This window comes from Spodoptera frugiperda, chromosome 3 (genome assembly GCF_023101765.2).
Source record: "Spodoptera frugiperda isolate SF20-4 chromosome 3, AGI-APGP_CSIRO_Sfru_2.0, whole genome shotgun sequence".
Lineage (NCBI taxonomy): Eukaryota > Metazoa > Arthropoda > Insecta > Lepidoptera > Noctuidae > Spodoptera > Spodoptera frugiperda.
In genome coordinates this window covers 10498058-10516572 of record NC_064214.1, presented here as the reverse complement: position 1 = coordinate 10516572, position 18515 = coordinate 10498058, and the positions used below count along the sequence as shown (strand labels likewise).

General features: G+C 38.5%; 1 protein-coding gene across 1 annotated transcript; it reads right to left on the bottom strand.

Annotated features, from left to right (window-relative positions):
* Nucleotides 1–268: 268 nt before the first annotated feature.
* On the bottom strand, nt 269–3120 carry LOC118274068 (zinc finger protein basonuclin-2). Its single transcript, XM_035591424.2, has one exon. It carries the CDS (start codon nt 3109–3111, stop codon nt 649–651), a length of 2463 nt encoding a protein of 820 aa, XP_035447317.2. The 5' UTR covers nt 3112–3120; the 3' UTR covers nt 269–648.
* Between the last annotated feature and the right edge of the window lie 15395 nt (nt 3121–18515).

Here is an 18515-nt window from a genome sequence, read left to right as displayed (position 1 = left end):
TGTTTCAAATATCATATTTTCAAGTCAAAAGCTCAAGGAATTTGTAAACGCTTCGTAGTCAATTATCCAATTAAGCTTCAAAGGCAACTTTTACTCGAACCCCGAGCATTGTTCGTGAAAGGGTACAAAAAGTGTGGAGGCAGATGTTAGTATGTTTCTAGTTGAGTAGCTCCCCACAAACGGCTGCGACGCCGGCTATGGCCGCTAACAGCCGTAACCAGATTATCTCGTCAATAATTCGGCACACTCAACACGATAACAAAAACAATTGTATATTTTTTCCTCAATGAGTTTATTGCGGCAGAACAATAAATGAAGCTGATCATATAACGTTTACTTTCAACATCAATTACGAATACTCTACACGATATCATGTCGTACGCCGAGTCCATTAATATTTATAATATTCGAGTCCGTATTGCACTTCGCTTCACAAACGCCAACTCAACACCCAAGCTGCTATCCCTATTAACTTACAGTTCGTGGGATCGATAATTACGATATATTTGTCTAAATATCACAAGAAAATACAAAAACGAAATACGAAATAGTATTAACACAATTAAAATTATTAACAATTAAATATACAGAGTCTGTGTCGCTTCAAGACGTGAGGTATCACCAGGGCGAGCGCGGGTAGCGCCCCCGTCATGACACCGGCACGTGGTGCTGGTACAGTTGTTCCTGGCGCTCGCACAGAGACGTCATCTTCTTGAACGACTCGGAGGTCTCGCGAAAAAGCAGGTTCGCGTCATCCCGGGGGCGCGCGTGCGCCGCGTCCAGCCTGCCGGGGGAGATCACCGGGGGAGACGACGCCGACAGCGGCGACAGCGACTCCCGCGCCGACTGCGCTCCCGCGGGCGCTCCGTACGGGCCGCCGCCAGCTTGCGGCACCCCGTTACCCATCAGAAAGGGCGATGGAAAAAACCCTCGCTCTCCAAACTGTGGGAACAATCCAGCTTGCAGCGCTGTCAGATTGCGACTATAGAATTTCATAGTTTCAGTCACGTAGCTAGGAAGCTGCGCAGCCTCCTCGTTGCCATATCGCAGACTCTCTAATGTAGACGCGAGCCCTTTGATATCTGCATACAATTTATTTAGTAGTTCTGCGTTGACCTCAAACGCAGGTTTCTGTTCGCGCCCGTCTGGCGAGCCGGTGGACAGCAGCCGCCGGTGCAGGTCAACGTTCGAGCTGTGTCTATCTCGACTCCGCCGAGAAGGGAAGGCGGCGTCACAACCGTTCACCTCACACGGATGAAGCAATTTTAAATGATCATTTCTGTAATGCATGCGCAGCGTGAAGTGGTTTTGAAATACTTTCCCGCAAGCGGTACATCTGTCGGGGTTCTCGTCGTCTATTGGGATTTCTAGATCGTTGATATCTGACCTGTCATCTGTCCTATCGCTGCTGGCTGACGGGGACCGCGCCCTCGCTAAGCGCTCTTCCAAAGTATGCAAGTCACTCCCGCTGTCGCTCGGGGTATACAGATCCGACCGTAATCTAAGACCTTCGCGGACTACGCTAGGGGCACTCGACTCATCGTCCGATTCACTCTCAGCTTTAACACGCGTCACCGATTCCGAGTCCACAATAGTTTCCTCACCGTTCTGAAATGGCTCCGTGGTTTCAGGTTTTTGTTTTTTGAGCGATAAAGGTTCCTCCTCAGCACGACTGGAGCCAGGAGTTGACAAGTTTCTAAATAAATCTGCGTGATATTCTTCATCAGACACGTTATATTCGTTGTTTTGTGAACACCGGGTGGGGTTGCCGCTCTTCCTCTTACGTTTGTTAGGAACGTGGGCAGACGTCTTATCGTCCGTAGCGGTGGGGTCAGCGCGGCTGTTTACACTATCAGGTTTCACAACAACGGGTTTGGTATCGTCTCTGTTTTTATTCACACTCAAGTCTTCAGGTTCATCTTCGTAGTTTAATCTTTCCACGACAGGTGAAGTAGTCCGTTCAACAGAACGATCTTTATGTTCATCATCGGAAACATCATCATTAATTTCACTATAATTATTAGACTCTTCTTCGTGCACAATATGAGGTTTGGCAAGATCTAGCACACTACGATGATGATCTTCTGCATGTGGAATCTTTCTGTACATTTTCTCAATTTCACTGAAATTACGGAGGTCGTCGAGGGGTACACGTGGAGGTAGTGGTGTCGGCCCCGGAGGCCCGGCGAGTGGAGGCGGCAGCCGAGCAGCCAGCTCAGGCGGCAGCAGGCCGGGCGGCGGGATGGGGAGCCGCGCCAGGGCGGGCAGCAGCGGGAACGGCTGTGCAGAGCGACCGTCATGTGCAGATATTTTACGTCTCACATGCGGCGAGTGTAGCTTCGGGTTCGGGTTAGCACTGTGTCGGTTTCTCGACCGTCGCGAACTGAACATCATGGTGCATCCTTCCACTGTACACTTGTGCATCTCTCGCAGGTGCACCGCCGAAAAATGAATTTTCAACGCGCCTTTATCGCAAAAAGTTTTGAGGCAGACGTTGCACTGAACTCTTTTCTTGCCAGTTGCGGGGTTGACGAACTGGACACCGAGACCGAGGGGCCACGGGGCCGGCGGCGGGTCGCGCCTGTCCGGCGGGTACTCGGGCGATCGTCGCTCGTCGCTCTTGTCGTCATCTCGGCCACTGAAGCTGGCGCCGAGCTTGCGGAAATCGAACTGAGGCGCAGGTTGAGTCACTCGAGGCATCATAAAATAGTCCAGGCCGGCCGGCAAGCCGGGAACCGCACCGTACTCTTTGGGTTCCATCACGTCACTGTCATAATATGCGCGCGTAGTGCGAAGCGGGTGGCGCGCGTCGCGGCCGCTTTGCGACTGAGGACGTGCGACACAGGTGACCGAGCGCGGGCGGCAAGCGACAAAGGCCAGCGGTGCGGGGGTGCGAGGGCGGCGCGGCGGGCGGCAGCGGGGGCGCCGCGGGGGCGCGAGGCGCGGCGGCCGCAGGTGGGAGGAGCGAGTGCTGGGCGGAGCGGATCGATGCACGGTGGGGACACGCGACACTCGCGCACTCAGCCACTGTAAACACTGGAGAACTAAAGCATCGCATGCCGTTACGTAACTAGGCGCACTGCCACATACGCCACTATTGCACATAACCATACACGGACGATTGCATACCGACTCAGTTCCGTGTTTAATTATAGAGATGTCGACCACCGCACTTCATGGACGAACTAACCTGATTTCTAAGAATTGGACAATTTCATGGAACACACTCAACCAGCTGAAACTCATCCACAAACTGCCATTACACTACTCACATAAGTTACAAATATTTCCCTCAGTGGAACTACACTTCACAACAAAAACATAAACAATATAGGTTTCTGTGAAATACCTACTTCGTGTAGTTGAGGCGAAAAGCGTTTCTCGGAAACTGAAACTTGAACTTGTACGTAAATGAGAATAAAGTAGGCTGTTCACATGTGGCTTGAATTAGACACGTTCAGGGCTTATGAGCATTTTTATAAAAAATCTACTAGACGAGTAACTCCCTTGGTTACTAGGTACTAGCCCTACTATTCTTAGCTTACTGAAGCTAGGAACTGTCCTAGACCGGGCAAACTATACTTATCTACTGAGGTCACCTTCCACTACATAGGACGCGGAGATGGTAAAATTGACTTTATTATTATTGTACAAAGTTGTTATATTACTGAATACTTTGATATAAACATCCTAAGTATTCAAGTAAAGAAATTACCTGTAGATAGGTACGAAGATACCTATGTGTAACAATAAAAATATACATAAGCATAATAATATAACGATGTAGATAGAAATAAGTAAGTATATTTTGTCAAAGGCAAGTTTGCAGGTACCTATTTAGGTACCACGATATAATTTATGTTTATTTTTTTTACTTATAAATATATTTCTGTAATGTTCTTGTGTCTAATTAAGCTAGTTCTTTCTAATCAAGATAATCATAATTAGTTTTTTAGTAAAATGATAGTTTGTTGTATTTAGCATATCGACAATATAAATCTTTTTTTACAAGAAAAGAACTACCGAACAATACGTTTCGGGTTTAATTAGGTACTAAATAACTTAGCAATTTATTGAAACTTTCGGTTTACACAAATATCTCAGGTTTCGGACTAGAGTAATTTCCTATTATTTGAGACTTATAACGTAATCGGTGAATGGTGATGGTAAATTAAGGAGTGTATTATCTCTTTAATGGCAAAGGATCAATAATAATTGTTATGTTTCGTTTGCCTCTGTTTTTTATACTTAATTACCTAATCATTATTATAATTTCTATCTATTGGGGACTCACAATTAATCTGTTTTTGTTTCGACTTATTTTATTTTGGGTAATTAGTTAAATACCCTTTAATATGTTGTCAAATGAAATTATTATTTATATAAATTGAAATTAGATGGTTTTATATATTGTTTGGTTTCTACATATCGCCTAAATTATTGCACCTCTAATTAAGTCTAAGTAACGTATAATCAATGACATTATTGTAGAAATTATATTTTTTGCCCATAGACTTATTTACACACTTCGAACCTAAGTACAAAGAAATTCCTAGGCATTTACTAGAATAATAGGTTTGATTTATTTATAACTATTGTAAAATAATACGTCAAACAGTACAGTACCAATCAATCCAAAGTTACCTCTAAAAACTACCACCAACGCCATCTAGTTTCACCCAACGGAACTAAACACACATCAATGAAGATCCTCGACTCGGGATCACGCATGTCAATAAATCGTTGTTCTATATTTGAAAACATTTTGAATCTATCGTTTAAATAAAGAACAAACATGGCGGTTGTAATAAAATAACGGATTTACCAAAGTTTTTTTTTTGTTTGATCTTCAAGGAGATTTTTGTACAAATCAAAGTTGTTTTGAGTTCGACCATCAAACGGTTTCAGTCGATACGTGGTTTCTTAGTACATACTTTATTATGATTAAAATTATATTGTTCAGCTGTTAAATAAAATAGAATAAACTGTACGGTTACTTTAAACTTCGTATGGGCCTCATCAATCTAATAAATAGGTAGTTGCTTTTGCTCAATAGTAAAAAACGCGACAGCCTCAAATTCAATAGACACTTAAGTGTGACAAAATTTAGATATAGTCAATTGGTCACCATTTTAAAGAAATTATTACGCACCTGGATAGAAATATAAATAACGGCATAAATAACTGCTTGATTTTAACTAAAACCTATAGATCAATCTAAGTTCTTAACATAAATACCGTATAACTAAAGCAAAACCAACGTGAATCTAAAGATTTGAGACATTAGGTATATCAAATCTTTGAATTTATTAAACAATTTTTGGTAATAGACTAAATTACTTAGGTAATACCTAATGTTTATTATAAAATCTAGAAAAATAGAAAGAAATAATGTTAGGTAGGTATGGTACCAGATTCATCAAAATCTTTAATCCAAAACCACTTTTCCATATCCCTCGACAAAACTTTACCTCTTGCCTCACTCACATCCAAACCGAAACTGCTATCAATTATCCGAGATCCGAATCAAACATTCTTCTAGAACAAACAAATACTCTGTAAACGGCCGCTTGTGTCAGATTCGGTCCAATATCTCTCATTCGCGGGAAATAACCGTCAGATCGGTTCTATCGTCTGTTCGATGTCGTATCGCGCTCACTCGATTATTTTCCATCTCGAAATCTGTTACACTCCACTATCGCTCCTCGCTACGCGCAAACATAGCTCTTTTATTGTTTGGTGTAAGTTGTAAGCATTTGAATTATATTTGCGTTGATTAATAGAACTGTTATTTTTGTAACGAAAAAATTATTAGTATTATTCTCTTATGCAATTAGAAATAGTTTTGGAAGTCTTGTTGGAATTCCATTTTCTTATTAGAGCCTGTTAGTTATAATAATTGAGTTTTATATCTTATTAGACAATTTTGTTGGAAATAACGATTAATAAGATTTGTTGTAACCTGTGTGGGAGAGCGATGCCTCGACACGAATGGGCCGGTTCGACCGAAGTCCACGGCCTCACAGAAAACTGACGTGAAACAACGCTTGCGTTTTGAGTGAGATTACCGGAAACCCAATTAACCTACTTCCCGATCTTCTCGATCTCCGATTCCCCGACAACACTTAAATTCCTAACCCCCAAAACGCCAGCAAGGCACTTGTAACACCTCTGGTGTTTCGGATGTCCATGAACGGCGTCGATTCCTTACCATCAAGTGATTCGTCTGCTCGTTTACCGGCTTATACCATAAAAAACCTAATAAGAATTAGACTAAAATCATTACACAACACGCCCGTAGGATCTATGTTCACTACAAACATCGCGTGCTCGCTACCCCGCTGATCGCTTGTATCTTGAGCCGAGGTACAGTCACCCATATTATACTCTCAGTTTCGCGGTACGTAACATAAACAAGATCTCTTTTTGTCCTAAGTGATCCGCCTCTGGTCAACGTTGATTTTTATATCAGATTAAGAGGTTTTTACACTACGTTTTTATTTACGTCAGTATCTAATAATGTTCTTTTGAATACATAAAAAAAATATAAAATCTATTTAAGTAGTAGTAGTAGGTTGACATGAAATGTTTTGAGGCTAAGGCAAGTTGAATAATTAGTTTTGTTAGGTATTTGCATTGGTATGTATCAATAATTACCTACTAAAATAATGAAAAGTCAAGGTAATGAAAATATGACGGTCAGAAAATACCTACAGTTTTATTTAAGCGCTGAGCGACAGTTAAAAATGTCATAAAAAGGTGCTCAGCAGTTTATTAACACTCAATACTGTCTTAGTACCTATCTAATGAATGAAATGCAATAATAAACTGAGCACCTACCTAGTAATATTTTAATTAAATACGCTATCCATTAATATCTCGAATAACTTAAAGTTTTGAGTTATAATAATTAGTTTATGAACTGAATAACAAAATAAAAGTGAATCTCCATAATGGATTACACTAACGCGCGTAAACAAGGTACAGGTAGCGACATCTGTTGCGGTCGTTAAGAAGTAAACTTTAGGTAAAGTTTTATAAATTTTGTTTTCTACGCAGCAGCCGTAAATAATTCTGTATTTTGTTTCCATAAAATAAAAGTTCTTGGGAAATCGTATTGGATATTCTTAATCGTAGTGGTATTATTTATAAATAAATGGCTTTCAAATCAATCATTCTTACTTAAATACTGTATAGGTAGTCAGTCACATAATTATCAAAGGGTGATGCCAGATTTTCTATGAAATCTGGTCCCACCTTCCAATAGCTATGTGTTACATCATTGGATAGGTAATTTTGAGCTGAACAGAAGTTACTATGCCGCCAAGTTCCAAATCTTAGTCCTTTCAAAGTTATTCTTTATTAAACAGTTTTATCAGTACCCAAGTAATGCTATTTTACGTGATTATTGCATTTATGCTTTATACACGTAGTGTAGAATTTTTATAATTTAGGACTCAATTAGCTTAATATATCTAAGAAACACCTGATTTTCCTATTATTTCACAACTTATTACAGAAATCAACTACCAAAAACGCTGTCACTAAACCTGACCAGACGACAAGCACCACTAATCTACAACCCTCCTAACCCAATCCGACCGACATATTTATTTTGAAGAGCGCCGTATTTTGTTTGGATTAAAAATATTTTTGGCAGCACTTGCACACGACACTGTACTCGTACAAGTATCGCCCTGTACAAAACTGGTCAGTCTTAGATTCGGGCGATATACACGGGCGATATACACAGTACATTGTATACTGTATACTTTTTCCAAGCCTGTGACGCACGTATATCGAATGGAATCTAGATATATCAGACCACATTACTCTCCCCGTCCAAATCTCCTTCTTGAAGTATATATCAATGTGTTTACCCCCAATAATTATCGTGTGAATGGCATAATTATGTTTTGTATATGTTTGACGTGATTGGTTCGTTTGTTAGTTTGTTTAGCCGCCGTATGTATGAATGTGGATGACGTCTTTGGTCCAAGGTCATTGACTTGGTGTGTTCAGATGCGACAAGGATAATATTTGTGTTTGTTAGGACGTCAAGTTAACTGTTAAGTTTTAGCTGTCAAGCTGATGATTAAGTACGTGGCGCTGTGATCGGTTTTCGGGTTGAGTAAGTTAATGTTTGGTACATATTTCATTTTCTATTCTGAAATATGCTGAATGAACAGAAAGCACTAAATTTGATTTTGAAATCTGCAATCAATAGACACTAGCAATCGATCTACTTATAATGAAAATACCTATTGAACACTTACCACCGTACTAAGAGCCATTTAATGGTTACTTAACCCAGTCCTCAGCAGTAGTTTTCAGAACAAAATCTACTACTACTACTACTTCGTTAATAACTAAGGAATAGATTAAGTAATCATTAAATGTGTCTGAGTGCGACAGTTAGTCTGCTTTAAGGTATAACACAATATTCTAGACTACAATAGTAGTATAGTAATATGATTATGAATAAAAAAACTACTTCTACCGCAAAAACATCATGTACCAGAAGCAAGAGACAAACAAATAATTTCCATTTCTCTTCCAATACCAGTAATGGTGGAAGTGTCTTGAAGCCAGTAAGTATGTAAGTTACACTCATACATAACACTTTCGTTGAACACGGCCGGTCAGGCACGAATCGCGTGCTCGTATACAACATCCGGCTGCGCAGTGGCCACCGGAAATTGTTACAAGTACATATCTGTGGCTTCAGGGTTCTGTGTGTAGTAGAACTTGAAGTCCTATGTCCCCTAGATGGGACAGAGGGCGTCCACAGAGGCCGCCAAGCAAGCAGGAGTAGGAACGAGGTGGTTTTTAGTCAGTAAGAGTCTGACGAGACACTCTCTCTCGCGTCACCCAAGGTGGAAGTAGTGATTGGATGATTAGATAAAAAAAGGGTTTGTGAGCTAAGTATTGAAAGAGGTGATTGGGAACTGAGCGGTGATTATGATGACAAAATTTAACAAGGGGCAGTTAATGTTCGTGATAATGGCGAAAAAAGTGAATAAGGAACAGCTAATGATCTTTATAGTATAAAGCCCTAAGTCTTAACTAACTGCTGATGACTACCTAGCGGGTTACCGGCACTCCGGTTCGAAAAGCAGGAGTAGGAACGTGGCTTTTTTTGTCAGTAAGAGTCTGACAGTCTCTCTCACCTGATCCAAAGTAGAACAAGGCATTGGATAATTTTCAACCCTTTTAAAAAAAGTCTTAACTAACTCTGTTAGACGTGTGTTAACTATGAAATCACATTTTCATGAGTCCAAATTTCAATTTACGCATTTCAATTGTCGCAAAAAGCGATTGCTGAATAAAAAGTTTCTCGATTATCGTGTCAAGTAAAGTGTTATTTGGATTCTAATTTTTAAAATTCCAACGAAACCGAAAAATACAGTTAATATATAAAAAATCAGTTTCAGTATATATTATATCAAAGTCACTTCTTAAGTAGGTAGAACGGAACCGATATACAATTTTTCAGCACATCCTTAGCATATTTTTACATGTTCAAGCGTTACACAAATATCGTGTACACTGTCATTAAAATCAAGTTTCCTTCGGCAAGACATGTTTATTATCTCGTGGAAACCACGAAGGTTATACTGAAAATATTGGAACTGCATGAAACATCTGAAACTTCCGCTAACACTAGCGATCACGATACACTTAAGTAATAATTACGAGGTTTTAATATCTGTATTTTTTTCATAATGTACATAAATTATTAACTTGTCTTAGTGTTCATAATATTGTTTTAGATCCCTTATTTTGGCCTGTTTTTTTGCTAAACCTAAGTTAACTCTATTAATTATAAGACTATAATATCTTTCTTGTTCAATTTTCAAAATTATAATATTTTGATATAAACCGAAAGAGGTATGTAAGACGCAATAATAGCAATTGACGGTCCATCGTCTCTGCCTACCCCCATGGGAGGCAGGCGTGAGATTATGTATATACGATATTTTAGAATATTTATTAAGAGGAACTTGGATTGCTTTGTAAACCGTATTTCTGTTAGTTATTTCAAAAACATTTTTGTAGAACATTGTGTTATCATGGCGTAGGAGTTGAAATACTCTTCAAAACGAATGGTGATTTCACTAAAAGGATAATTTTTTGTTCTATTTTTTTATTATCTATCTAATTTTTATAAAAGTAAACCCACCGCCCATCGTTTCCGCATCATTTAAAGGTCAAAAGCATCTCTGAGTTACTAAGGAGCCAATTTCTATTTTGAGTTTGACTGGCATTTTGCTCATTTACTCTTTTTTTTGTATTTCATTTTTATAGAACAGTAGGTATCTAAGTATTCAGAACAGCCCATGAACGCTCGTAACACTATAGAAATTATAAGTACGTTGGCGGCCTTTTAAACGGTACCAGCTACCATATTATTGTATCGTGTATGTCTTATTTTTGTTTATTAAGGTCCAACTATCCACCGTGTCTGCTACTACTACTCAATACAAATGATACGTTTTATTGTTCTAAGGCGCGAAAGCGTCCCTTTTAGTTTATCTGTCACGCTTTCTCTCCTAAACCACTGGACCAAATGTGATGAAACATACAAAGATTGTTTGTAAACAGTCGAATTTCTAACAGACTGTTGTGTTCGTTACATTGATATGGGATTCAAACCTAATCTTAGATGTACTGATGCAATTCAAATACATATGTACCGTATATTAATGAATAGGATTAACTGTGACGGACACCTTTTCCACGGGTATAAAATAAGTAAAAACCGCAGGCCACAGGTGTTGAAAGAACCGACTTTAAGGTCTTCACATTTACAGAGACAGATCAGCAGTATTTGACTTTCTGTGATAATTAACAGTTTGAACCCAGTTGTAATTGACACTTTGAGCCGAGCAGGTTATGGTAAACCCTCATACGGATAAGAGGTCCATAGTCCAACAATGTGCTGTGTCAAGCTGTTGATAAAGTGAATAGAGCTGGAAATGTTTTTTTTTTAAAGGAACAAGCCGGTAAACGAGTAGACGGATCACCTGATGGTAAGCAATCGCCGCCGCCCATGGACACTCGAAACAACAGAGATGGTAAGCAATCACCGCAGCCTATGGATACTTGAAACACCAGAAGCGTTACAAGTGCGTTGCCGGCCTTTAGGGGGTTACGGTTAGGAATGGCGTTTGGGAAGAAGGAAATTGAGCCTCCGGTAACCTCACTCATACAACGCAAGCGTTTTTTCACGTCGGTTTTCTGTGAGGCCGTGGTATCACTCCGGTCGAGCCAGCACATTCGTGCCGAAGCATGGCTCTCCCACAAATAGACCAATAGACCAGTCGTAGATTCCCAAAGGCCGAAGATTGAAGACGAACTGAAGAGTGTTAGAATGAAAATGCACCATGCGGACAAACCCATATGCGTAGCTAGTAAGCTAATATTATAAGTCATATCCAAACTCTTTGTTCGTACAACCAAGTCAAGGATACATCCTCGCGTGCTACCAGCCACGATAATAACGCTCTGATTGTCAAGTGGTACGGATTTGGGCAGCCATACTTGCATTTATGTTTTACACTAGAATAAATTATGATTATGTTAACATAATGCGTGTCTTTAATTGGAGTTTCTGTGATTTTTGTTTGCCTTGTTATTAGATATTTATTGTTGTTTTAGTGGTTCGGTTTTTTGAATTAATTAGTTTTGTTTGGTTTTAGGTTCTAGAAGGAGAATCTTAAGGCTTGATGATGATGGTAAGGTAGAATATACCAAATAATAGAATATACCTGTGCGTTCCGCGCGCTCCTCAAATAGCCAACAAACAACCACAGATGGGGCCTAGTAGGGCTCATGCCCGTCTCTGGAAGAGGAGCGAAACCGAGGAGCTACGGACTATCTAGCGGGTTACCATGGCTTCGGCTCGAAGAGCAGGAGTAGGAACGATGTGGTTTTTAGTCAGTAAGACTCATCCAAGGTGGGAGAAATCATTGGGTGATTTTCCGCCCTGAAAAAATAAAAGAGTAGAATATATTTGCCCTCACCCACCCATTTGGTATCTCTTTTTTGATCTGAGAAATCAATCATCGTGTAGAAAAAGAAATAGAATTTTTAAATGCACATATTAGAAACATGTGACTGATCAAAGTCACCTGATGGCACATGACTGCAAGAATTTTGAATGACAACAAAAGATTTGCGTTCTGGGCTGAATTCCAGATTTTTGTTCTATTTACAGTCAGTTTTGACATCATGAAAAACTCAATGATATCAAACATTTCATGAAATTCAAATCCGATATTTCATCCTCAACATGACCTGTGAGTTTAGTTTGACTATCTAGAATTTTCCTTCAAGAATTTGATCATAACCGACGAGCATGCACGAAAATACTGATGATTGTTGATGAAGCGAAAGAGGTATGTACGAATTGAGGCAATTGGCCTTCCATTGTCTCTGCCTACCCCCATGGAAGACAGATCTGAGGTCATGTATGTATGTAATTTGATCATAATTCAAGATTTTTTGAAGCATTATCACTTATCTACCTAATTCCTAATACATGACCTTATTAACTCAAGCAAGTCAAAACTGGTCAGATTTCATTCAACAACAACAACAACTAACAGCGAATTCACGTGTTAAATTAACATAATAAATCAATATAATCACAATACATTATGTACACAAAAACTACGAAACCATAACGTCTTTAATTTAAACAGAATACGAAGTAAACAATGATTAATTGTTCGTCATTCGTTTTCAAGCAACATTTACAAAGCCCTGACAAAATCCGCTAGCAAAGGAAACTATATATCACCCAAGTATATCAGTAATATTACGAAATTATCGGCAGTAAAACGATGCCAAATGAAATCGCATCCTTAGCCATAGGACCTCCAAAAATAATGACAGGACAATCCGCCCAAGTAACTTTAAAACTGATGAAAATCTGATAAAAATTAAGAACCTTAAGATAAGGTGGTAAGGTTGTAATTAAAGTTGAAACTAAAGTTAGAAGTATTGTGTTTATTAAGTAATTCGGTGCGCGGGAGTCGAGTAGTGTAACGCCCCTGCGGATGCTACAAGTAAAAGCAATGATACATCGCGGATTTCGTCGCGTTCTTGGTGTGTTCTGCTTGGAGCTGAGTAGTTTGAACATAAATATTATATTACATTTTATCACCAATCTTCTAAAGATCTTCTTCTTTCTTAAATAACGTATCCATTAGGTATTTTAAGTTATATGCTGAAGAGCGCCGTCGTCGATGTAAAATCCTTTTCAAATAAAAATAATTAATATGCTTTCTTGCCGTTTAAATCGGTAAACAAGCAGACGGATCACCTGATGGCAAGCAATCGCTGTCACCCATGAACAGTCGAAATACCAGAGGTAATAGAAAGACGTTGCTGGCCTTTGGGGGTTAGGAATTTTAGGATTGTTGGGGAATCGGGGATACGAGTAGACAGGCTTATAAATGTGATACCCATAAAAACAACATATTATGTTGTTTTTAGATGTGATGTGAGCTTGAAATTTTCTTTCTAACTAGGGTAACCACTGTTTTAACCGGGGTTGTGAAACGTGGAACATTTCAATTTCTCCTCTGGTGAAGACGTTTTCTTGTCGTAAATGTTTCTTTTTAATAGAAAATAGCGATCCAATACAACTAGTTATAGAAGGAGCACATCATTGTCGAAGCGAGGACGTATGTACACACAGAGGAAGTGATTCAGGCGAGGCCTGCTTGTTCAGCGAAGCAAACAGCGGCTTGCGCAATAACCCGCGCGCACACACTCCCGCGCACGCGATCCAACGCAACGTATATTATGTCCACTTGTCTTGGGCTTGTGAGACGGTGGATGAAAACGGTATTTTCTTCGTTAGGTATAACTACAGAAAGTAAACCCATAAACCAAAGATCGACATTACGTTTAGCTTATTGTATTTAGGCATATACCTACATTTATATGGCATCGAGTAATAAACATGTCGTTATTTCGAAAGAGACCAAAGTTAATGAAAATTCCTTAGTAATTTTGTTTCTACCTGCACTTACTCTCACTTGAATTTATGCCTTTTTCAGCGTTGATAAGTCTACGTTTGGCCCTCAACCCGCTTAATATTAGGACGGCGAAGCGAAGATGTGTCTCATGGGAAGCATGGAAAACGTACATCTAATAAACAAAAATAAAAAACATATCACAACTTACAAAATAACCGCCACGTCGACTGGAGACCGACGCTTAGCGAAAGATGTTACTTCAACAGTTTTCTTTCACTCGATTTCTTCGCCTTTCTAAATATCTTCAAACCCTCTTACTAAACACAAGTTCAGCATATAATTCGCGAGTAATGCAAGAAATGATCACCCCAGACAATGACGGTGTGTTCAATGTGCCGATGCTGTGAAAATTTATTGTTTCTGCTTGTGCCTTTTAAGAGGTTTCGAGTCGTAAACGTTGGAGACGCGATTTTAGGTAGCGATCCTGTGGGAGATATGCTAGCTATAGTTTGTTTTACTAGATCTCGTGAGAGTTAAATGTTAGTACAAATTAGATCACACCCTTGAATACTAAATCGGATATAGAAAGTTTTTCATAATATAAATCACATGTACTTAATGATGCGCTTATCTTAGTACCTATACTAAGAACAATTTCAGGATATGCCTATATTGTTAAAAAACTAAAATTTCCAACAGACATAGCAATCGAAATTCCTTCCACATATAGGTGAGAAAGTACAATGGATCACGAATAAAAAACTTCTCATAGAAACAAAAACTAAAATATTAACAAACTGAAAACAATCTCCTATCCTATCTATCACTACTCTGCTCACCCCAAATTCATTAAAAGGTTTGTCGTAGAAAAGCTCAGTCACTGCTGTCATTTATTATGTCGCGTTCAGTCGCGACATTTCGACTTTTCATTTAAAACGTTCAGTCAAGTCATTAACTGTCGTTAGTTAATTTTATTTGTGAAACTTTGTGTTAAGCCGTCGATCATTAGACGCTTAATGTGTATGTGTTGTTTTGGTTTGGAACAAAGAGTGGGTAGGCAGAAGTGTATGTGTGTCGTAGTCAAAATTGAAATTGAAAATATCATGTGCTTCTAGAAATCTAATACTGAAATGCTTCTCAATTTACTACAGCAGCAGCAGCTACGCGGCGTCTGTGACTCGAGTTCCTCTGTGACTCGAAACTAGTAAACCTTTTCTCCATTAATGTACGTGAGTAAACCGTGATTTTTAGTGAATTTAGTATGTCTCACGATAGTTATTATAATAAAGAAATATTCTCAGCAAGAAATTGTCAAATTCTTAAAATAGAGAACAGATCTTAAATCTCTTGTTCCTAAAAACTAGCTCAGAGTAGTTGTTTTAGTACAGTACTCACTCAAAAAACCAACAACTCCAAAGAAGATTTCACTCTGATTTCACAAATAACATTATTTCGTCTCTTACAAAAACAAAAGGCAAAAAAGTCGCCGTCCAAGGGTGGTATCCACTGACTCGAAATAAATGTTTTAATGACGAACATTATGCAAACACATTAAGGGTATCACCCTCTACGGCCATCGGATTGGAAATTGGTGCGAGTTAGAAGAGCGAGCGATATCTACTTAGAAAGATAAAGAATTGCTACAATATTGAAATTCATAAGGTTCTCTTATTATCTATAAGTATTTTACTATAGGGTGTATTAGGATAGGAAAACTTAAAGTTGGTTACCTAACTCTGATAAAGATAGACAAACAGCTTCTTCTGTATTATTTATTACATTTTTTATGGCATAAGCCGGTAAACGAGCCTACGGATCTCCTAACCGGCCTTTTGGGGGTTAGAAATTTAAGGGTTGTTGGGGAAAATCAATCTCCGATTGATTCACATAACGAAACATTCTCAATATGGTGCATTTTCTAGAAGGATTTTCCAAATTTCCTTCTCTACTGCCAAGTACAATTATTTATATGACAATTTGAGAAGATTAATGGAAACAATTTTTTCCTTTTATAATTCACATATCTATTGTGATGAAGATACGTACACGTTCCCCGCTCCGCTTATTGCCCCGCTTCATTATTTTCACTTGCACTACGGAGCATTTTTCCTCACCATCTTGCCCACTAATGCATTCGAAACACAGCAGTTATGACGTAATGCCTTCGAAAACGTCGTAATACCGTGACTAAGCCGGATTAAGGCCGTTTGGGGACGTTTAAATTAAAACGGCTAATTGATTAAGGAAAAATGTGTATTTGTATTTTTTTTAAGATAGCATTCGCGCTGCTATTGGCGACTCGAATTTCGCGCCCATCAGTTACATGAGTAAGTCGATAACATAATAATTAATTTAGTATTTCTCACGAAAGTTATAATAAAAAGATAGCATTTGTTACAGAAGATACGGTAGTATTTTCAAATTGTGTTCGGTCGTCGCCAACTATATTAAGTTGTTATATTAAGTTTACACAGAGAATAATGACTTTTATTATTTCCTAATCCTGTTCATACGATATTCATTGGAAGCTACACTTATTTCTTTAATTTATGACATTTCAAAAGTACCTATTTATCGTATCCTAATAAATATTCTACAAACGATCTGTAATGACTGCTTTTCTCTTTTAAACATCTCACACTCAATTTCCAACATCGTTTTTATAGCAAAAAATACGACATAACCAAGAATAAAAATAAAAACGTAACTTCCAACCATTTTATTAAGCATTTCCTGAAAGTAACAGCTCCCCTTTTCCCTTTCATTTTCCAACAAAAGTATTGTGACTGAAACCTCCTATTCAGTCATTGTTCGATGACATTCACAAAAGCCGGACTTGTCGCAACAAAACCGATCAACAAGTTGTTTAAAAACCCTTGTTATGCTTGTCACCATAACAAGAACTTGTTAGCAGAGAAAACTAAACCTTACATCGAAGAAAATAAAACTGAATGTATAATTGTCTTGTGTAATGCTAAAAAGATCACAGTCTAAAAAGATTCTTACAGTTATGAAACGAAAATGTTGTATGTTAGAAATTTTGCAAGTAATTTTTCTACTCTGTGACTCGACTCAACCCTCTATGCGACGCGATGGGTCAATAACAGAGGGGTGTTAAAAAATTTCTTCGTCGAAAAAAATAATAATAACACAGGACTTATCGCCTTCACACTGCGGTTCCGTACATAAATAATGATAAAAGGAAATTAAATCAAAGTCTTATTAGAATATTAAAAGTTTTTGTGGGCGTTTTTTTAATGTCTCTCGCGGTGTTAAGGGATGCATATTTTACTCAATTTCGTAAATGGAAAGTCGGTGTGTTAGTCAGCGGCTATTAGAGGGTTGTTTGTAGGTTTTTAATATTTTTTCTTTCGGATATTAAAAAATGCATTTATTAATTACGAATTATGACATTTATGGTGTCGTTAATTTTAATAGTTTTTGTTTGTTTTTTGGCTAAGACGTCGTAATAAATTCATTTTTTTTAAAAGTATGAATTGGGCATTGATTTTGTACGTAAATTATTATTAGAATGGGTTTTCTTTAGAATCTCAATCTTAGCCAGATTACGCTGAATATGAGAATTGTGAGATCAACAACGCCATTACCAATCAATTTTATCCCTAGTTGTGGATGGACGTCTACTGACTGATTTTTTTTTTAATTTAATAGTAGGCAAACATAGCAGCAGGTCACCTGATGGTAAAATAATACCAGAGGAGTTATTGATGCATTGCAATACGCTCTTTTTTAAGTTTTCTTTATCATCAATGATGAAGAAACCTACATTCAACTGAATCTGTTAAACACTTAAATCCCTAAACCGCAGTCCGCAGTCCGTATCTAATCAAGACCTAAGTCCCAGACTACCCAATAACCCAACCAATAGCTCAGCAAAACCATTGAAATACAAGACATTAATACATTAACCTGTAAGGTAATCTAGGCATACATTACACGGCTAGTTGTACTCGTATCCCCGGTAGAGGCCGCTGTCTAGTGCCGGCCATGCGTCTTGTCTTTACTGGCCAACCGCGCCCCGGATGTATCGTGTCGTGTGTAGTTGGAGGCGGTAGTTTTGATACTTGTGGCGGTTGGAATATTGCTGAAGAGGGTTGTTAAATGAAGTGACTGTTTAAATATAGGCTTATGAAAAGCCTATATTGAAATTGGCTATTTCATAAGCCTATAAGTAAGTTCTTTCTAAAAGTTTTTTTTTAAGTAATTTTTTATAGATCTTACTGACTGACTACCTCGTTGGTCGAGTGGTCGCAAGTGACTGCTGGGTGGGCCCGGCAAAGGGTCTCAATTCCCAGGACGGGCAAAGTATTAATGGACTTTTTCGGTTTTTAGAATATTTCTCAGTAACAGCACAGAGTCTAAAATTTACCTAAAATGGTAAAAAGTGGGTGTACTTTGTATAGCGGCATTACGTGCCGTAATGTGCACCTCTGCCTACCTCTTCAGGGATAAAAGACGTGACGTTGCACATTATTAATAAAATATTAGCAGTGTGATTTGACG